The 18,651-nt window shown below is 35.8% G+C and overlaps 1 protein-coding gene across 1 annotated transcript in view; it reads right to left on the bottom strand.

The window, feature by feature from the left end:
• Window positions 1–18,651, bottom strand: part of CASD1 (CAS1 domain containing 1) — a 28,711-nt gene that overhangs the window by 4,509 nt on the left and 5,551 nt on the right. The window contains exons 3-15 of the mRNA XM_071429019.1: window positions 17,874–17,994; window positions 16,257–16,301; window positions 14,074–14,136; window positions 12,841–12,885; window positions 10,135–10,258; window positions 8,234–8,448; window positions 6,841–7,266; window positions 6,250–6,339; window positions 5,586–5,705; window positions 4,520–4,676; window positions 2,901–2,980; window positions 1,939–2,040; window positions 526–666 (exon numbers count right to left, since the gene is read on the bottom strand). Coding sequence (XP_071285120.1) covers window positions 526–666; window positions 1,939–2,040; window positions 2,901–2,980; window positions 4,520–4,676; window positions 5,586–5,705; window positions 6,250–6,339; window positions 6,841–7,266; window positions 8,234–8,448; window positions 10,135–10,258; window positions 12,841–12,885; window positions 14,074–14,136; window positions 16,257–16,301; window positions 17,874–17,994 — 1,729 coding nt within the window. The remainder of the gene's footprint in view (window positions 1–525; window positions 667–1,938; window positions 2,041–2,900; window positions 2,981–4,519; window positions 4,677–5,585; window positions 5,706–6,249; window positions 6,340–6,840; window positions 7,267–8,233; window positions 8,449–10,134; window positions 10,259–12,840; window positions 12,886–14,073; window positions 14,137–16,256; window positions 16,302–17,873; window positions 17,995–18,651) is intronic.

Here is an 18,651-nt window from a genome sequence, read left to right as displayed (position 1 = left end):
ATTAAAAAAATAGTCTGTGTAGCAATTATATGGACATATAAAAATGAAAAAAGAGTATGATATTTTGAATTGTTTTAGCATTAGTAGGTTCACTAAGACGTGGGACACTAACAGAAAAAAACCTGCATGACTTAACCTTTGTGTTTCTTTCAAATTCTTCTTTGCAACTAATGAATACTTATCTAATGAGTAATTCTTAATAAAATTTTTTTTCATCAAAAATAGACAAGCAATCAAGTGTGAAGAGCTGGGTTATCTACCATGTTATTTTTATGATCCAATTTTCTTTTAAGCTTTGAAATAACCTTTGAAAGAGTAATGATGTTTTCATCTACATCTGACTGAACAGAAAATATTTTAGTGAGTAGATAGGTAGGGCTGTACAGAAAAATCCAGCTAAAATATTTCCAGATAGATTTGATTTTTCAAGGTTTGTTAGATAATACTGACTAAACAACAACTTCAGAAAAGTTATTTTTCAGATATTTACAAACCTGTTTATACTAGGTTATAATAGATACTTACCAAAAAGGACACAATTGAAATAAATAATAAAACATTTGAAACTCTGTTGGAGAAAAGAGGATCTCCTTTTCCTTCTGATATCATCTGATGTTTCTGCAATGCCAGATATATAAAAGCAAACAGCATCCCATGAAAAACCACCTGTAAAAGACAAATAGAATGCAATTTATATTTCATGGCTTTTACAAGTGCTTCAGGTATAAACTCTTACTAGAAATGCTACCAGATAAAAGTAGTTTTAAAGCTATGTTTCAAAAGGTCCTTGCCCAGATTTACTGAAGCAAATGAAACCAGACTTTCTGGTTTTATGACACGAGATAGTCATAAATTTAATTTTTAACTCAACTCAAAACCTACAAATAAAGAACGTTTACTAATGCTTCAGAGAGCATTACAGACAAGACAATTAAATTTCAAGAAGCTTTCAAGTATCTACTATCCCCTCTGCAATCTATGTCACCACTGAAAAGGCTTTCTCTGGGAAAATCCACAACTCTCTGGCAATCTCCCAAACTGTCAGGTAAAAACATTCAAGAAGCAGGACAAGTGCTTCCCTCTCTCACAGACACAATTCTTCAACTGAGTGTTTTAGGATCTTATGCCAAGTTCTCATCAGCTGGCAACATGAGGCCATTTCAGGCCCACACAGTGCTTGTCCTCTGTACTTATTTTGAGCTCTGCTCTTCAGCAGCACCACCCAGCTCACAGTGCTCACAGAAGGCAGCAGTGAGCATGGGCTCCCAGGCAGGGTGTGACAATGCTCTGGCACCCACACTGCCCCAGGGGGACACAGGTGGGACCAATCCCATTAAGGGTAAACTCAGCACTTAAAGGCTTCCATCTTAGAAACTCCACTCACCTTTGCCAAGAAGGAAAGGAAAAAAGACCACTATCTCCCTGTTCTATTCCCCCACATTGCAGAGTCAATAACTGGAAGGAAAGCACTTTCCCAATGGAAAACAATTTAAAAATAGGTACAAGAGTAGTCTGGTTTGGGCACCAAACCCTAATTTTAATGTTTCATGTGTTACCTTAAAAGAAATATATCCTTAATTGATATAGCTTCCAAAAAGTATTATTAAAAAAGCTACCACAATAATTTTCCTTGTCTTTCAACAGCCTGAAGTGTTACAGGTGTTAAATTTTCACAGTAAAATTTTTGAGAAAAAACAGATCTAGGATACTTGATACTTAATTTTTTTTTTAATCCAGAAGCAAATAAATAAACCTCCATCTTTTAAGCAAGGCTTAGATAGACATTTGCAGTACTAAAGTGGGTACAGCTTTGTCTTTTATTAAACACTGGGGAAAACTCCTGTTTTCTCTTGAGGGCAGGAAAACAACCCTCCCTCTACCCACAAATTAAAACATACATTTAAAAGACAAGTAAAAATTTATGCAAATGTTACATACATAGCGATCCAGCTTCCACCTAAACCACCACTCATAGACATTCCCATTCAGTTCAAAACACTTGGACAATGGCCAAAATGAAAATATCTTCTCAAATGCACCCTGTAGAAGACAAACATGGAAAAAGCATTAACGCTGACGTCAACTGTATTTACTAAATTTAAATCAGTAACACGTTTAATATTATTCTACCCTTATTTCACTAGCTACATGGCACTAGAAAAACAACAGGGTTCCTTAGAAGTCTTTCCCCCACAAAAGGAAAAGTGAAAGGAAAAGGGAAAGGGAAAAGGGAAAAGGAAAAAGGAAAAAACTTCACATGAGAGAGAGCTTGAGTTTTGCTTCCCCTTAAGGTCTTTGCATGCCTTCCATTTTGTACTGCTCCTCACAGGGAGCAGTATCCACTAACAGGTTGTGATAAGGAATATGCACTCCAAGACTACAGTTCAACAGGCTGAAAACCAGTGAGGGATTAAAACCACACAACCCCCCTGTAAGATCCTGGAGAGACAAACTCTACCCTGACTTCTTTCGTCAGCTGTACTTATAGCATGCAGGGAGTTGATAATTTAGCCTGAGAACCAATCTTTTGGTTCTCAACACAGAACTTCATTATCACCGTATCACCATATGCATCCCCATATGCTGGCAAAACCCAGTAACTCTAACATGAAAAAACCCCACCCCAAACCCAAAGCATAGGCCCTTGTATTTACTGCATTCACAGTAGTATATTGAAAATACTTCAAGCATAACAAACCAATGAGTAAGACACACAGTTGTGGGTTTTTCCAGCACGCAAAGCTATTCAAATATGAGAAGAAATCAAAAGGTTCATTTTTTTTTCTTCTGTATTTATGATACTGGAGCAAATATACAAGTTATGAGCACATCAAAAACTAAAGAGAGGTAATAATATACTCTTAGGTCATTAAGGATAAATATAGCCAGGATTTACAAACCTGAGAATATGACAGAAAATATATACATGTCAGTAAGCAAATCAGTTTCAGCAGTAAACCAAAGTGCCACAGGCAGCTCCCTGAGGAAAAAATAAATTAATCATTACACTGTCATTAATTTTTCAACAGCAAGCCCCAGGACACATTAAGTAATAATTGCCAATTATTTAGTGTAGCTATGCTTTGTAATAGATCCATTCATAAATAAATGTTCAAATACTGCCAGCAATATTTTATCACTATCTACATTTAAATTTTACTTTAGGCCATTAAAATAAACATTCACAGCAACTAAAAATCTAAAAAGTTTTGAGCCTAAACTAAGCCTCACTTCTAAGACAGTAACAAAATACATAAAGAAGAGAATTTAGGTGTTCAGACAGAAGCACTGTTTTAAAACCTCTGCTTTCCCAAACACTCTGCACAGGCAGTCCTTATTCCAGGTGAGTGTAAATAAACACATACATAAAAATGCCTTCCTTTTGTCATGTGAAACAAGTGAATATTATTACTTTGAGATACCAGTTTTACTCCAAAGTTCAACTGCAGGTCATTAAGGATAAACATCTTGTTGAAACAAGCCTGAGAAACTACTCCTCAAAGCTGTCAACTAAGCTCTAGCCAAACCTCAGCATTGCAACAGAGATCATCTCCCCCTCCAACCATATAAATTGGCAACAGTAAAGAGGATCATAAACAACTGAAAGCTATCATTGAAAGATTTTCCAGTTTCACAGTACACTATTGCTCCAAAGTACACAAGAGTAATTTCTCTGTTTCTTGAAGAAAAGTGCCATTGTAGGAAAAAAAGAAAAAAAAAAAAAAAAAAAAGGAAGATATTTGCCTTTGAGATAGCTTGTAAAACTACTGAAGTGTATTTCTGCAGCATCTATTCCTGGTATATATTCGGTATATTTCATGGTCATATCTTCAGGCTATAAAATGGGGATATTCTTCCATCAATAGGGAATGAGGATTTAAGGCTCTTAAGGTTTTAGTTCTAATTTAAGCAAATTAAATAACATGCATTTATGACATACTTTACTGCTTTTTAATGAATTGCAACACATAAACTGGGATTTCGCTTCCATTTTTATTTAAAATATTTGTACCACAAGACATACTTCTGATAGCTCATTTAATCTAAGATACTAGGATAGCAAGCCCCTATGCTCTTATTTGGCCAGCTAAGGCAGAACTGGTGCTCAAGATGGACAGACACCTTGGCAACACAGAACGAAAAAGTCCAAACACTCCCTGCTCACACTGCACCCAGCGCACGACAGCCACCGCCCCAGCCCCAGCAAGCACAGACAGTGCAACCTATGGTTTTCATTTCCATCCACTAAAATTACAATTCTTGTAAAACACATTGCTGATGATCAAAACCTATTAAAAAGTATTCTAATCTGACTGTAACCAGAGGCAGAGTTTAGTCATCAGCTGTTATATTTTTCAACTGACCTAATTCACCTATGACAAACTGTATTTCTGTGAGCAGCTGTTTAGCATATTTTGACTAACAAAGAGACTGAGATCTACTAACAATGCCATTTCTGTATGATTATTATTATAATAACATACATGTTTTATAGCAGAAAGAAAAAAAGAAATCTTACCATTTGCTTTCTTCTGGACAATCTGAGGCCATACAGCTAAGGTGGCATAAATGATCATAAACCAGACAGTGACTAATGGCACAAAATAGTAGAATTGGTAAGGTCGGTCCATCACTATGCACAGTACCACAACCAAGAAATTGAGACGAAATAAAACCTGGGGGGTGTCAGAGGAGAGAAGACAGAGGATATGTAAACTGGGAGGCAAAGCTGAGAAAGATGAGGACATGTTCCTTTAGCACTGTACAAAAATATCTATGTACTTTACATTGAAACATGAACAAAGTAGCACAGGGAACATCAGCAGGGCAATGTGAGACTGATTATGTGGTTCTGGACCTGTCCTACCTTGACCTGCTTGGGTAGAGATTGTGATGAAAATAAGGTTAATCCTATCTGACTATTTCCCAGGCTGGGGACCAAGTACTCTAGTTGCTGGATGCTGTTAATGTCTCTCTTTTTTCCCCCCAGAAGCTATCTCGGCTAGTTCATTTATAGCCAGGGTAATGCCATCATCAGGCTGTAAATATACATTTAATAAGCACAATGATCTGAGTTACAGGACAATTTAAGACCTAATAGCAATAAAAGATATGCATTAGAAAAAAATTAAAGTACTACAGCATATGCTGCAAAACCTAGGAGGAAAGCCACAAAACCAGTTATGTTGTCCAGTGTTGTTATGGTGTGAAAATTATTTTTCTTTATTAATGAATGTAGGCTCCAATACACTGTCTTTGGAAGCCCACCTGGCTCATTACTTACATATTGCTATATACTGTAAATTGCTACTGCAGTGGAATCTCCATTGCTATTTACTACTGTAATTTCAGAGTGTACATAATTACATTTTTTACATTTTAAGTATCATTTATATGGTTTAAGTTTGTATTAGATAAACACTACCAATTAAACAGCTCATATTACATAGACACAACAGCTATTTTTATTGTTTAAACCTTGGTTAAGTGATCTGATATCACATTATTTAGACAGTATGGATATATTATGGATATTTTGCCATCTGAAAAATTTATTTATAAAAATAGTAGGGAGATATTCTTACCTGACACACTCTGTATACACCAAAGTCCCCTTTAATCCAAAAATATGAGAAGTGCCCATAACCTGTTTGAAACAGATACGCAGCAACCAGAACGCGAATGTGCATGTACACAGGCAAAAACTGTCGAGAAAAATAAAGTACCTTTTATAAATGTCCAGGAAAATATTTTTTGCTTTCCTTTTGCTCCCTCTCTTTTATGCTATTTCTGCATCCCAGTAAATCAGATTTAACTAAGAGAAGAAACACTGTGGTACATTGCCCTGTTTCTTACTAAGCTCTTTTGGTGTCCTAACCTCTAATGTTAAAATCAATTTTTTCTATTTATTGCCCTACACTTGCCATATTCTATTACTAGTTATGAGAAACATAAGAAGGGCTCTTTGAAAGCTCACCTTCAATAGTTTCAAGTTGCAATTAAAAATAAAATTAATGCAATATTCTACACAGAGGAAACACTTTTTTTACTGGTCAAGTAACATATATAATGTTTTTATCAGTGAAATCTACACTTAGAGAGAAAAACTAACTCTGCTAATACCATGTTTAAAACTACAGAAACAATAGCTAAAAAACAGTTCTAATGTCCATTTACACTATTTTTCTTTTGAAATAACATACCCAAATTGCACTCCCCCTAAAAGCAAAAGAAATTCAAATCACTTACAGTGCTTGCTCCAGAGATATGATAAATCAAAATAACAAGTTGCATCCAGCCCTTCCATTCATCAGTCTGTTCTCTATTTAACACTTTAGTCTAATGCAAAACAAAACAAGAGTGTTGCTATTCCAAAAAGAACAAGGAACATCTACAAAATGAGGAAAAAAAAAGTTCAAACAATAAACCACTTTATGGGTAAATGGGTCTCTCTCAACTGCAAAAGTCTTGTCTAGTGGGCACAGATTTAACATGATTTAAATTCTCTTTTAGCTGAGCTCTGATCAATTTCAGTTTGAAAGAGTGAAAATGACTAAAGTGGTGACATCCATATGGCTTCAAAAAGCCTTAGCCTCTGTCTAATTCTATGCAGACATTATGGCATTTTTTGAGGTGAGTTATACTGACTTTGAAAAATTAACCTTGAATTGGCATTTTTTGCAGGTGAGTTATACTGACTTTGAAATATTGCTTGAGATGGTATTTTTTGCAGATGAGTTAACTGACTTTGAAAAATTAACCTTGAATACTTAGAAATGGATTATTTTACACACAGATTGGGAAACAACATTTTAAGCAGGATGCCAAGGTGATCATTACCTCTTTGGTATTTTCAGTATAAAATACCCCCAAAACCAAGATATAGACGATTGGTATGAAGAAAGATGAATGTGTGTAAAATTTATTTTCCTTCATGAAAAGATTTGCTCTGTCACAGAGATAAAAATAGGTCATGATTAGACCAAGTTTGCAAAAGCAGTGTAAGAGCATCTCTAAAGTAGAAACGTTAGGTGTGCTGATGGCAGGTTTCTTCTCCTCTCCGCTTTCCAAATCAGTGCATGATTTGTTCTTCCGATAATTATTCCGATGAATTAAGCTGATAATTAAATATCCAAAAATGGACAAAGTAAAGAAACAGAAAGCTATCTTCTGTATCAGAGTGAGAGGAGGCTGAGGCTGGCAGCAGGAGCCATCAATGGGCTTCATTATTTTATTGCAGTAGACATTCATAAGAATCATTGCATTCTGTAAAAAAATAAGCAGTTTTGTTAATTGATTTTTAATAAGAAAGTTAACATTTTCATCAAAAGAAATGTTCTTCTGCATCATGCACTGACATCAGACATGCAATTCTCCCTTATCATTATAAAAATAAAATCTTCCAGTCCCACCATACACCCAGTTGCATCTAACAGTCCAGTCAAAACACTTCTTCCAAACAAAAAATACTTTAACTTCTAGAGGTAAGCAAAAATGGCTAATCTTAGAAGAGGAGGGTTCTCTCTATTGGGCGCATTATTTCTGTAAATGATAAACAGCTCACAAACTTGTGTTCTAAAGAGGCACAGTAATGCAAGTCTCTAAAATGTGAGAGTGAGACTGAAATGTGTGGTAAGATGACATTTAGCTCATCCAGTACTTTAAAGCAACTTAAACCTGCAAAGAAATGGAACCAAAAGTGACATAATGGGAGAGCTCCTTCACAAAAAGGGCAGGCTGAAAAGCTCAGAGGGGCTCATTGCATGCATATACATACTGATTAGTAAAAGAGAAGAAATAAAGTCAGAGGCACTTCATGCAACCAGAGAGATCTACACTGTGTGTTTGTTAGCTTCTTCATGCTCCTTACCAAACCAAATTTTCTGGACACGTAGGGGGAAATTTAAGACTTACTTCTTAGCACTGCTTTACAAGTCATTACCACCTTAACTCATTCATACACATGAAAGCATGAAGTTTGCACTCATGATCTTAAAGATCTAGTGGATTAACAGCTATTTTAAAATAGTTATGTACTAATGTTTTTGCTATTATGTTTTTTAAAATGCCTATAAAACCAACTGCACTCCCACCCACTGGAATTTTGTGAACAAAATTCCCTGACGAACGCAGTCCTCATTACATCCATACTGTTTGCGTTTTCAGAACATTCACTTCATATCTTGTTTTACTATTAATACTTTCAATGTTGACCAGTGATAAAAACACTTACTGTATCTCTGCTTGATTCAGGGAGATGCAGGCCATCTGCAGACTTCATGATAGTTTCTTGTGCTATCAATTTTGATACACTGAACACTTTCACTTTAGCTTTGGAATTTCGGGAGCTGCTGTTCAGAATACGAACAGCTGCTTCATTATAAGCATCTATTTTCTCATTAGTGATCATTTTCCGACTTTCACTCAGCATATCTTCGTAAACAGGATCTGAATTTCAAAGGACAAAGAATGAACACATTAATCTTTGACTTATCAACGAGTTTCCTTAGCTCAAGTTGCACAGGCTGCTTTCATTTAAGAGGTCGCAATTGTTTAATTGTACAGAAAAAATGTACAGCAAGGAATAAATGACTGCTACAGTTACCAGAGCTGTTTATCACTGAATGTTCTTATCACCATTCCCTATTAATGCATATGTAGTGGTAGGTTAGAAAGCTCTGGCCAGACATGAATGCTTGTTTAATTTCTCTGAATCCAGGAAAAGCAGATAATGCTAAAGTGCAGAGCTGCTTATGCTTTCTCTCAGCAATGGAATCACCCAAGAAAAGACTCCAAAAGGAAAAAGGGCAGAAGACAGGCAGCGGAACAGACTTATGAAAAAAAATAAACCAAACCTTCTCAAACCCTCTTTTCGTCTGTGGAAAAAACCCCAGCTCCTCACTTCTCATAAGTCATAAACATATTCCACTTGCTCCTCTTGATTCCAGTTTAACTTACGGCAGAATCTCAGTTTTACAGAGAAAAAGGTTGACTTAATTGCCTACAGGCTTCAGAAATTATGTAAAGCTTAAAAGAAAGTGATATGGGGTTCTAGATCAAAAGGTCAGCCAGAGGTCTTTAAGCTCCTGTGAAAAGTTCCTGCTGTGACACACTCTGTGAGATGCAGATTGATTTACTTTAGGTACCTCGTGCCTGTATTTGGATAACCGATGTCTTGACAATTCTGTACAGATTGCTTCTCCTCCCACTTGGGCTACTAAAGAGCTCAGAGATTATGTAAATGGACAAGGTCCTTAGCAGTACCATGGTGGGACAAGTCTGACAGCTAACTGCTTCTGGTATAAATAACCATGGCTTTGAAAGGAATGGGAGACTGATTTGTTGATTCAGATTTACCTCTAGAACCATCTTTGATAGGAACTTGGATGTGACTGTAAGGGTACAGCTGGGTATACTGCTAACAGGGCTCAAAATCTGCCTGTGTTTGTAACTAAGGTGATGACAATCTAAAATGGTGTGTCCTGTGGCAGAGAAACCAGGAGAACATTCTACCTATGAGCTCATTGCTCACTTTCAGGGAAATACTTTAGTTTTATTGAAGAAAAGCAAAACAATGTAAGCTTGGTGTCATAATAAAAATCTCACTAACTTATTGTGAGCCATGACTTCTCATCCCATTGTAGAGAAACAAATTTCATTCTAGGGACTTAAATTCTCTATATTCTCAAGAGTGTGTCTAGTCATTCTAGACACACACAGAGGATGCACTTGTTAAATTTCTACTATTATTAATATAACCTGAAAATTCAATTGAACAAAAACCACAGGAATACTGCTGTTGCATGCACCTGTACTCTTGACTCCCAGCAGGTATGTATGGAGCACAGCACATGGAGAACAGACCTGGTATGTTGAGTCGGAGAGTAAGCTAACAAAGAATTAAGAGTTCATAAGGCAAAAGCTTTTCCTGCTAGAGCTTTGAAATCTTATCAGTAGTAGCAGCTATTTAGGTATCAGCTTAGTTATGACTGCAAGAAAGGAGAGACTGAAGCTCAACTAACACCTTTTTCAATCTGCAAGTAAGCAGTATGGATTAAGTTTTCCATAGCCTACAACATAATAATTCAACAGACAGTGAAGTTAAAAATTGTTAGCTACTGTTCATTACTTTACCTTGTAAGACCCAGTAAACATCACTACTTATTGCTAATTTCTCCAAAAGAGGTGCAATTGAAGTGATATTGATTTTATATTGTGCAAGAGCTTCGTTGCTGCCATTGTGAATCTTGATAGACCACTGGAGAAAAAAAGAAATAAATTCAGGACATGTATGTCTGAGGACCCCTAATTAATTGATTCCCTTGCTCCATTTGTAGCTATTTTTCATTATTTCAATACAGCTAGATTTCTTCAGTTTTCTATTCAAAAGTGCTAAAAAAATTCTTTTAGACCAAGCAGGTATCCAGACAGATAATTACATTCAATCACATCATCCAAATACAGAGTATTTAACATTCAACTTATGTGTATATTTGACTTCTCATAAATTTAATTTTAATTCAAAGTCTCCTGGCTTTATCCAACAATGAAGTAGCAAAGCCACTCTTGTTGTTGAAAAATCTTGGCCAGTTCAATCAATTCCCCTCTAGACTGACTACAGCAAGAGATGCATGCAAGCAAAACTTGATGGTGTTATCAAGTTCCAATATTTCCATCTGTTTTGCAGATATCCACAAAGGGGAAAAAAACCTCAAAAACCAAACAAGAGCCATTTTAATTTCTGGTTTAATCTTCTCTAGGAAATCCCTGGGAGAATGCTATACCCACCCATGAATTCCTCCTAATTTTTGAAAATTATTTCCCACACTGTATGAAAAATGGAGGCAGCTTTTTCTTTAAAGTGTTACTGTATCTCTACTGACCAAGTAAAAACTAAAAAAAGCAAAACCATAACAATTAGCCTAAATGTAGCAAACCCTATTTATCTCTAAATAGCCACATAAAAATTTCATCAGAAGACAAGTACACTGATTAATGCACTTCCTGAAAATATTATTCAATATAAATTAATACTTTGTGAAGCCAAATAACATACAGCTGCTCTGAGAACTCCCACTGGAAAAAAAAGAAGCAAGTTTCTCCCAGCAGCTAAATACTTAATTTCAAACACCAACAGTATTTAACAGACAGTTAAAGCAGCATGTTCCATGCAACAGGAAGTGAGGAATTAAGAAGCAGAGCATGGTAATGACATTCTCAGAGAAGCTCCTTTTCCCAAAATAAGAAGGCAACTGACTTTTGCATGAGCTGGAGCTCCTCCAGCTTATGGGACTTCTATTTATAAACTGTTATGCAGTTGCCATCTTAAGACAGACATGTCCAGGCTGAAGTAGCATGACCAACCCAAGAACTAAGTTAAAGATATAGGTAAATTTCAAAATGCAACAAAGTCCAAGAGCACACACCAATTTAATCTAGTGGCAGGTTACCACACCACTCTCAGCTATGGTAAGGTTGCTGATATGTCTGATTTTTTAAGCTTTTATTTTTTTGGAAGCCCCTTAAAATAGAGGATGTTTATTTTTGTTCAACTCTAGATATCATATTAAATGTTTTGTATAAATATAGTAGTGTTAAAAAGAGCAGAGCCTCCCCTGCATATTGTTAGTTTCTATCTCCTGCTGTCCACAAAAGGCAACAAGCTAGGGCTAATATGTACATACAAGTAAAGGGAATTATTTAGCTAAGTGTCCTGCAGCTTTGCAACCTGACCTTCTCCATGCCATTATCCATATATAATGGCATTTTCTATATGGAATACAATGACTCATCCTAGTAATAAATGCTACAGTCTCAGACTGAGAAATTATATTCTAGGCTTACTACAATTCCTAAAGCTCAAATATTTATGTAGATCCGACAGAGGAAGGGAACTTAGGAGTTCACCTAAAGGAAAAGGAGAATTTTTGATGCATCAGGAAGTGTGTGGAGGGCTACATACACACATGACCTCCTCTTAAAAGTGAGGGAGTTCGTCCTTAGATGGGCATGCCCACAAGTTTCCAGATTGGTAGAGTGCCTCAATTGTCTCTAAAACAAACTGCTTTTGAAGGATTTTGTTCTAAATGCAACACATTTCCCCCCCTTTACGTTTCACCTCCTATGAAAATAAATTAGCTAATTCTTTCCAAATTCCAATCCCCAAATATTTGGAAGCAAGGGACATTAAATGTGGAAATAATGGGATGAGTGTTTGTTTGATTTGACTTTGTTACTAGAACAGACTAATTAAGGGGGCCTGCTGAATTCCATCTCTGGAAGTTTTAAAGAACTGGTGGACTCTTGCCAAGTGCAACATAGGTAGAAATATCCTGCCTGGTGGCAAACTGATGGGTCAGGACACCTCATCTGGTACTTGTCAGCCCTGTTTCCTGTAATGCTGCAATGCATATCAGTGGTGGAATCTTCCAGTGCAACAAGATTCCAGAACTCCAACCCCAGATTGGGCCATACTCAAAAGTAGAATTTTGTGACTGAAAAAGGTGTATTAAAATACACTTCAGTTAGTATGCAAGTACTTTAACTTTTAAAATTAATAATCTGCTTTTAACTAAATCCACTTTATTAGCTAGGTTAAAGCAAATTAATGCTTATTAACCAGTATTGCTGACAAAAACCAAGTACTGTACATCACACAGGTATAATAAAGCATACCTGGTATTTTAAAACTACTTTTAGTAACAACAAATTCACTGAGAATAGATATTTTACTCCAAACTGTGTTTAACAACTTGCTCATGTAACCAACTTGAGAACATTAAAAGTTATCCTACAAGAACTTCCTTCTTCACTAAAATCCCCTATATATGTATAACTTACCGTGGCAGCTCCTACTACAATTATATGGGGTTTTGCCACAGAACCCTAAGAAACAAACAAAAAAGGAATTAGTTTTAAAATATTCTTAAATTATTTTAAGACTCATATCTACATTAACTATGACTTACTTGCCCATCAGCTAATGGCTACAAAAGAGTAGACTGCAGATATATTGCAGAGAACATACACCTCATATTTGCAAGATACGTAATAGAATTCACATAATAAAATCTACAAAAGCATGAAGTATCAATAAGCACCTATAATCCTGATCAATTGAGCAGCATAAGCTCTCTTTAAAACATCTTCTCCTAAGGTCAAGTAAATTGTAGATCACACTGCTGAACTTTTTATCTCAGTCTCAGCATTGTCAAACATCTGTTAGAGCTGCTGCATTGACCATTGTCACCCCAGAGGCACGTGACAGTTCTGTGTAAGACAAGGACAAGGGCCAGTGTACTCAAACAAAAGAGCACAAGGAAACAAACAGTCCTAACCACCTCAGAAGCAGTTTTATCCCAGCACCACAATGAAAACCAGCAGCTCTCAGTTTTTGTAGAAACACAGAAAAAGAAAACCAAATGATAACTTCAGCTATCCTGATGGAAAGTGTCGTGCATGAACGATCAACAGGATAGCAAAATAATCACTGTGAGCTACTACTAAATAACTCCAGGCCATTGAAAGGTCAACAAAGGAAGAAACAAGAAAAAATTAGCTGCCAATCTGTAAATGTATTACTTGTCATCAGAGTTACATACAGAATAACATGACAGCCTGCATCATAACTGAAACACATAAAATAATTAGCATGCTAATTGAGGGAGATACTGAAAACAAATCAAATCAAAGAATTCTTGACTTTGCAAATTACCTTTGCCCTTCACTCTGAAATGTTCAAATTAACATATATACAAAATCATAGAATCATAGAATATCTCAAGTTGAAATGGACTCATAAGGCTCAAAATATTTGGTCACATTAAATTGGAGTCATTGCCACCACAGAGGAAGTAAAATGCCAAACCAGACTGAAATTCTTTTAGCTCTTAAAAGGACTAATTAACCTGCTCCTATGAACCTGTTCCTAGGGTTTTTCTAGTTTGCTTAGGGGTTTTTAAGGTCCAAGCAATACCATCCTTGGAAAACCAGGAGATACCCCAAAACATATACACCAGTAAACATCCCCCTTTCACCACTCTGAAATCAAATTATAGATCTCTTAAAACAAACCTCAGCCCAAGATTTGATACGTTGCCTCATAGAGCCATTAACTTCTGGATACCACAGAAAATCCTGTAAAAAAAAAGGCAGTTACTCTGCAGGCTTAAAAGACAATCAGTAGACTAAAACCAAAAAATGCAAAAAACCAAACTAATTGCCATCAATTCAATTCTAAAGGAAAAACATTTGTCTCAGAGTGTGATTTCCTTATAATTAGCATGAAAATCCCAGTATCTTACTTCAGCATGGAAAACATAAAGCAAAGAATAAAAAAAGAGAAGCCAACAAATCCACAAAACTTTTCCGTCATAAAAACCAAATTTTTATTTGTAGTTCAGGAGTCAGAATTTCACCAAGAAGGTTTATTTTGTATGTCTGCCAAATGAGATGTCCTTGGGTTTCTACTGCAATCAGGGACCACAAAAGGTCACATCTATAATTTATTAGAACTTGCTTTTTGCTCAGTTTTCCACATCTTTACCAGCAGATTTTCTTTGTTTCAAAGCTTAAAATAATTGATAGCATGAAATCATGATTTTCAAACAAAATCAAAACCTAACAATTCTTTTAGATGCCAGGAGCAGTGCTCAGCTTTCACTCGAAGGACAGTGTAGACTAGTGCTTTTATGTCTCCCAGGGAAAGCCATGACTTCTAGCATTTAGTTACTCCTCAGGACAGCACTACTGAATAGTCTAAAAATACACATTGAAGGGAAATAGCAGGGACAACACATGCAGAAACTATTGTGAGGAAACTTTGCCACAGAATGCTGAAACACTATCAGCAGAGAGGAAAGCTCTATCACCCACTCCTCTGGATTGTTACATATTGGTAGTTCGCTTGAGTACTGTCAATTCATTATTTGGCTGTGGAACCTGTGAACAATCATGCAGTCCTCTACAGTGGCTGAAGGACAGAAGAGTTACTGAGATGACTAGAAAGGGCAAAATTAAACTCTCCACTTGTTCCCAGCAATTTTCTCTTTTGATGGTCAAGTATTTTCCACATTTGGGTCACAGCCAGTCTGAATATGGAAATTCAGCTACCATGCCAATAATGTCGAAGGGCAACACTGCATCAAAACAAGGGAGCAGCAGACTGGGAATATATTAACTATGAGACATCTCCCAAAAGCCCAGACCTGCCATCTCAAATCTTTGTGGTTAAGGAGTTTTGAAGATGAGACCCTGTCAGGCTAGCCCAGTGTAAATCATGCTGCATCAGCCTCTTCCTCCTGCCTTGTGCTCTGTCCCATCTTTTCCAGCATTCAGAAAACCACATGATGAACCACATCAGACCTGACTGAAAAGGAATCCTACAAAGTAACTTTTTGGCTGAATTAACTCCTGAAACAACCCACTCCACAGCTTACCAGTGCTAGCTACAGCACAAACACAGGAACATACTGTGAAGGCCAACAGAGTAGGTCAGCACATGCTTAAATTGCCATGGGCTTACTACCCTAAAATGTTATTCTGTACCCTAAATCTTAACCATGTACACAAACAAGTACTAAAAACCCATATTCAGAGAACTCAGCAAATACAGTGCTTCTTTGGTTTTGGTGAATAGAGAATGAGCTTTCTTCAGGGCATAAATAAATACATGACTAGCACAATGCCAGCACTGCTGACAGCTGTCATGGGAAGCAAAGAAAGCTATTGACGACAGCATCTCCAGTGCCAGGGCAGAGGAGAACAGAGCCCTTCAGAAAAACTAGCCTCAAGTACTTTGTTTACTTTTTTTAAATATCCACATGGTAATCAACATTGTGCTTATTTCTCCATGTAAAAACAGTGGAAGGAATACTTGTTGGGATAGCATAGAAAACTCAGTGGCAATTACAATTACCAGTCCAGGGAAACTCAGATATATATTTTTACAGCATGAAAAGAGTAAACTTCCTGGCAACAGGTATGCTTGGAAAGGCCAAACTGTAAGATCTGACAAAAATTACACACAGTCCCAGAGCTTATGCCCAAAACTAAGCCACAATGCAAGCACTCCATGCGAAATTCTCTTAAAACATACTATGTTAAGATGCACTGTGAGACATCTGTGAAATATTTATAAAGAATGTTGATGGTCTTAACCTTCTTTTAACTTTACAGCTCTGATGGCATTTTCAATTATATTGTATGAAATAATAACATGATTATGGTTTGCAATTTAACACTAGATAAAAACTTACCACTTTAATTGAAGCAGATTTATCTTCAAATGGGATATTTCCATGCTGTCAAAAAACCCCAAAACAATAAAAACAAAGTAAGAGAAACTTTCAGAATGAAAACAAAATATTTACATACCTATGTTAACTTGCTCTCACCCAGTATTTATCTTCAGTGGAGAGGGTTTTTCTTGTATAAACTTGTCAGTGTATTCACACAAAATATTTATGTTGCTTTCTTGATAAAACAAGCTACTAAAATAAACAGTTATTTTTCCTGGAAGCAAACTAGCCAACAAAATCTGAAATGCTTCCTGCTCATTCTGTTACAAAGGTATCAAATGTTTTCTTAAATTTAGCCTCCCAACATAAGAAAAACTTATGACTTTTCCTCTTTTTTTTTCTTACACTGCCTTTTTCCAGCCTTCTTTTTCATCTGACCATCTCCTTTACACAAAACAACCAACACAGTTTTAATTAAAGAATAAAAGAAAATAGTCTGAGGCAGAAATAAAATCTATAATGCATTATTAAATTTTCAGAGTGAAAACTATAAATCAGAAAGGAAGGAGTCAGATATGCATTCACAATAGTCCTTTAAAAATATAAAATACTCCTTTAAATTATAAAAATATGTATAAAATATAAATTAATTTTGGTACTGATCCATAAGAACAAGTGCATTTCTCTTCTTCAAACTGAGATCTTGATTTCAGTAACACTTGACAAAAAATCCTCTCAACTCAAGATCCATTACAGCACTCTATCATCTCACCATTACTTTTGGGCAGCATGAGCATCCTAACCAATTGACTAGGAAAACCAGAGTTCTTGGATCAATCAAACATCTTGTTTTGACAGGTGGAAGTGATTGAATGCTGCATGCTGGACAAGCTGCCACCTTGCACTTCTAAATGACAGAATTACTAAATAATTGACAAATCTGATGTACTGTTGAAAGGTTTCTTTTCCATCATGTATGTACATACATCTATGAAGACATGTGCCCAAAAAGTATCACAGAGCAAAAGAAATCAGCTTTTTGTTCAACAAATGATACACCTAAATCATTTCTTCCTCCTTCCACCTGGCTGCAGTTTACATACTTAATGTTATAAAATTCAGACAGCTCTTCATCAGTGATCAAAAAGAAGGTAAGATCTGAAGATATTTTTAGTTTCAGCTTCAAGTTAGACCTGGAAATCTGTCATTGCCCCAAGGATCTTTATGAACAGATTAGATCAGCAATTTAACTGACATTTTAAATGACAAATTAGAAGGCATGAATTACTACTATTTAAACACACACAAAGGAGCAATCATTTTCTCATCAAGAAACCAAATACGAAGCATAAATTGCTATGGGACAAGTCAGCTTCATTAATTTATTCCCAGGCTGCTGCAAGCTTTCTCTTGAGCTTCCAGTTCTCTTCTCAGATTTGCCATTATCTCATGTGTACCTAAACAGTTATTTTGGTCTAATCTTGTTCTTCTTCAAAAGACCTTTCTGTGCTTCTCCTTTCATATGGCAAGGCCAGCAAAGAGTATCATTTGATTTTTTGAAGTTCAGACAAGTATTATGAGGTAAATTGGGAAGAAAGAAACAAAAAAATCAATCACCAAAACAAACTATCTCACCTTAATTCCCTCTTCTTTGACTTGAGGATTTATCAGTTTTATGAATGAATAGAACAGTTGTCGAATTCTAGAATCTCCTATAAATACAACATGTTTGTCTATGAGGCAATTTTTTGCTTCACTGTAAAACAAAACAGCAACATTACAACATACTTAGAAAGAAGTATTCTCAAAATCTACAGAGCTATATAGATAATTCTAAACATTATATCCAGCGCTAAGGCATGATAAATTTTTTTAACATGCTGAATTAATAAACAATTTATTGCAATTTGCATTGAATTGAAAATGAACTCTCCTGCTAATGTGATTAGGCAAAAAACTAAGCAGATCTTCCTATTATGTGTGCTACAAATACAGTTGTTTCAAAATGGTAATATACAGCATAACTCTAAAAAAAAAAAAAAAAAAGAGCTCTCTTACTAGGAAGTGAAAAAAGTCACAGGTGATTTTATTTGGCATATTTATTTTTACTTGCAATCTTGCAATTTGAAACATAAGGTCAGCAATCTGAGAGTGACATATGCAGCCTCATGTGGCTCTCCATAATTTGTGCCAGTACCTCCATCACCAACATTTATTTGTATTTTTATACAGAAATACAACCATGGTAAAAACTGTAGACACAGATAAAGTACTTGGAAAAGACTTCTTTCTCATAAATGTACATTTTTGAAAGCCTAGAGAATCAGATATAAAGTGAACAATAGATTACACTATTGCTACAATTACAGCAATTACTATAGCTGCAATCAAACAACAATGATGCTTATTTACA

This window comes from Agelaius tricolor, unplaced genomic scaffold, assembly GCF_023055355.1.
Source record: "Agelaius tricolor isolate 1412-34295 unplaced genomic scaffold, bAgeTri1.0.p SCAF_6, whole genome shotgun sequence".
In the NCBI taxonomy this organism is placed as follows: Eukaryota; Metazoa; Chordata; class Aves; order Passeriformes; family Icteridae; genus Agelaius; species Agelaius tricolor.
Note: the sequence above shows the minus strand (reverse complement) of the source record. Positions and strands in the feature narration are given on the sequence as shown.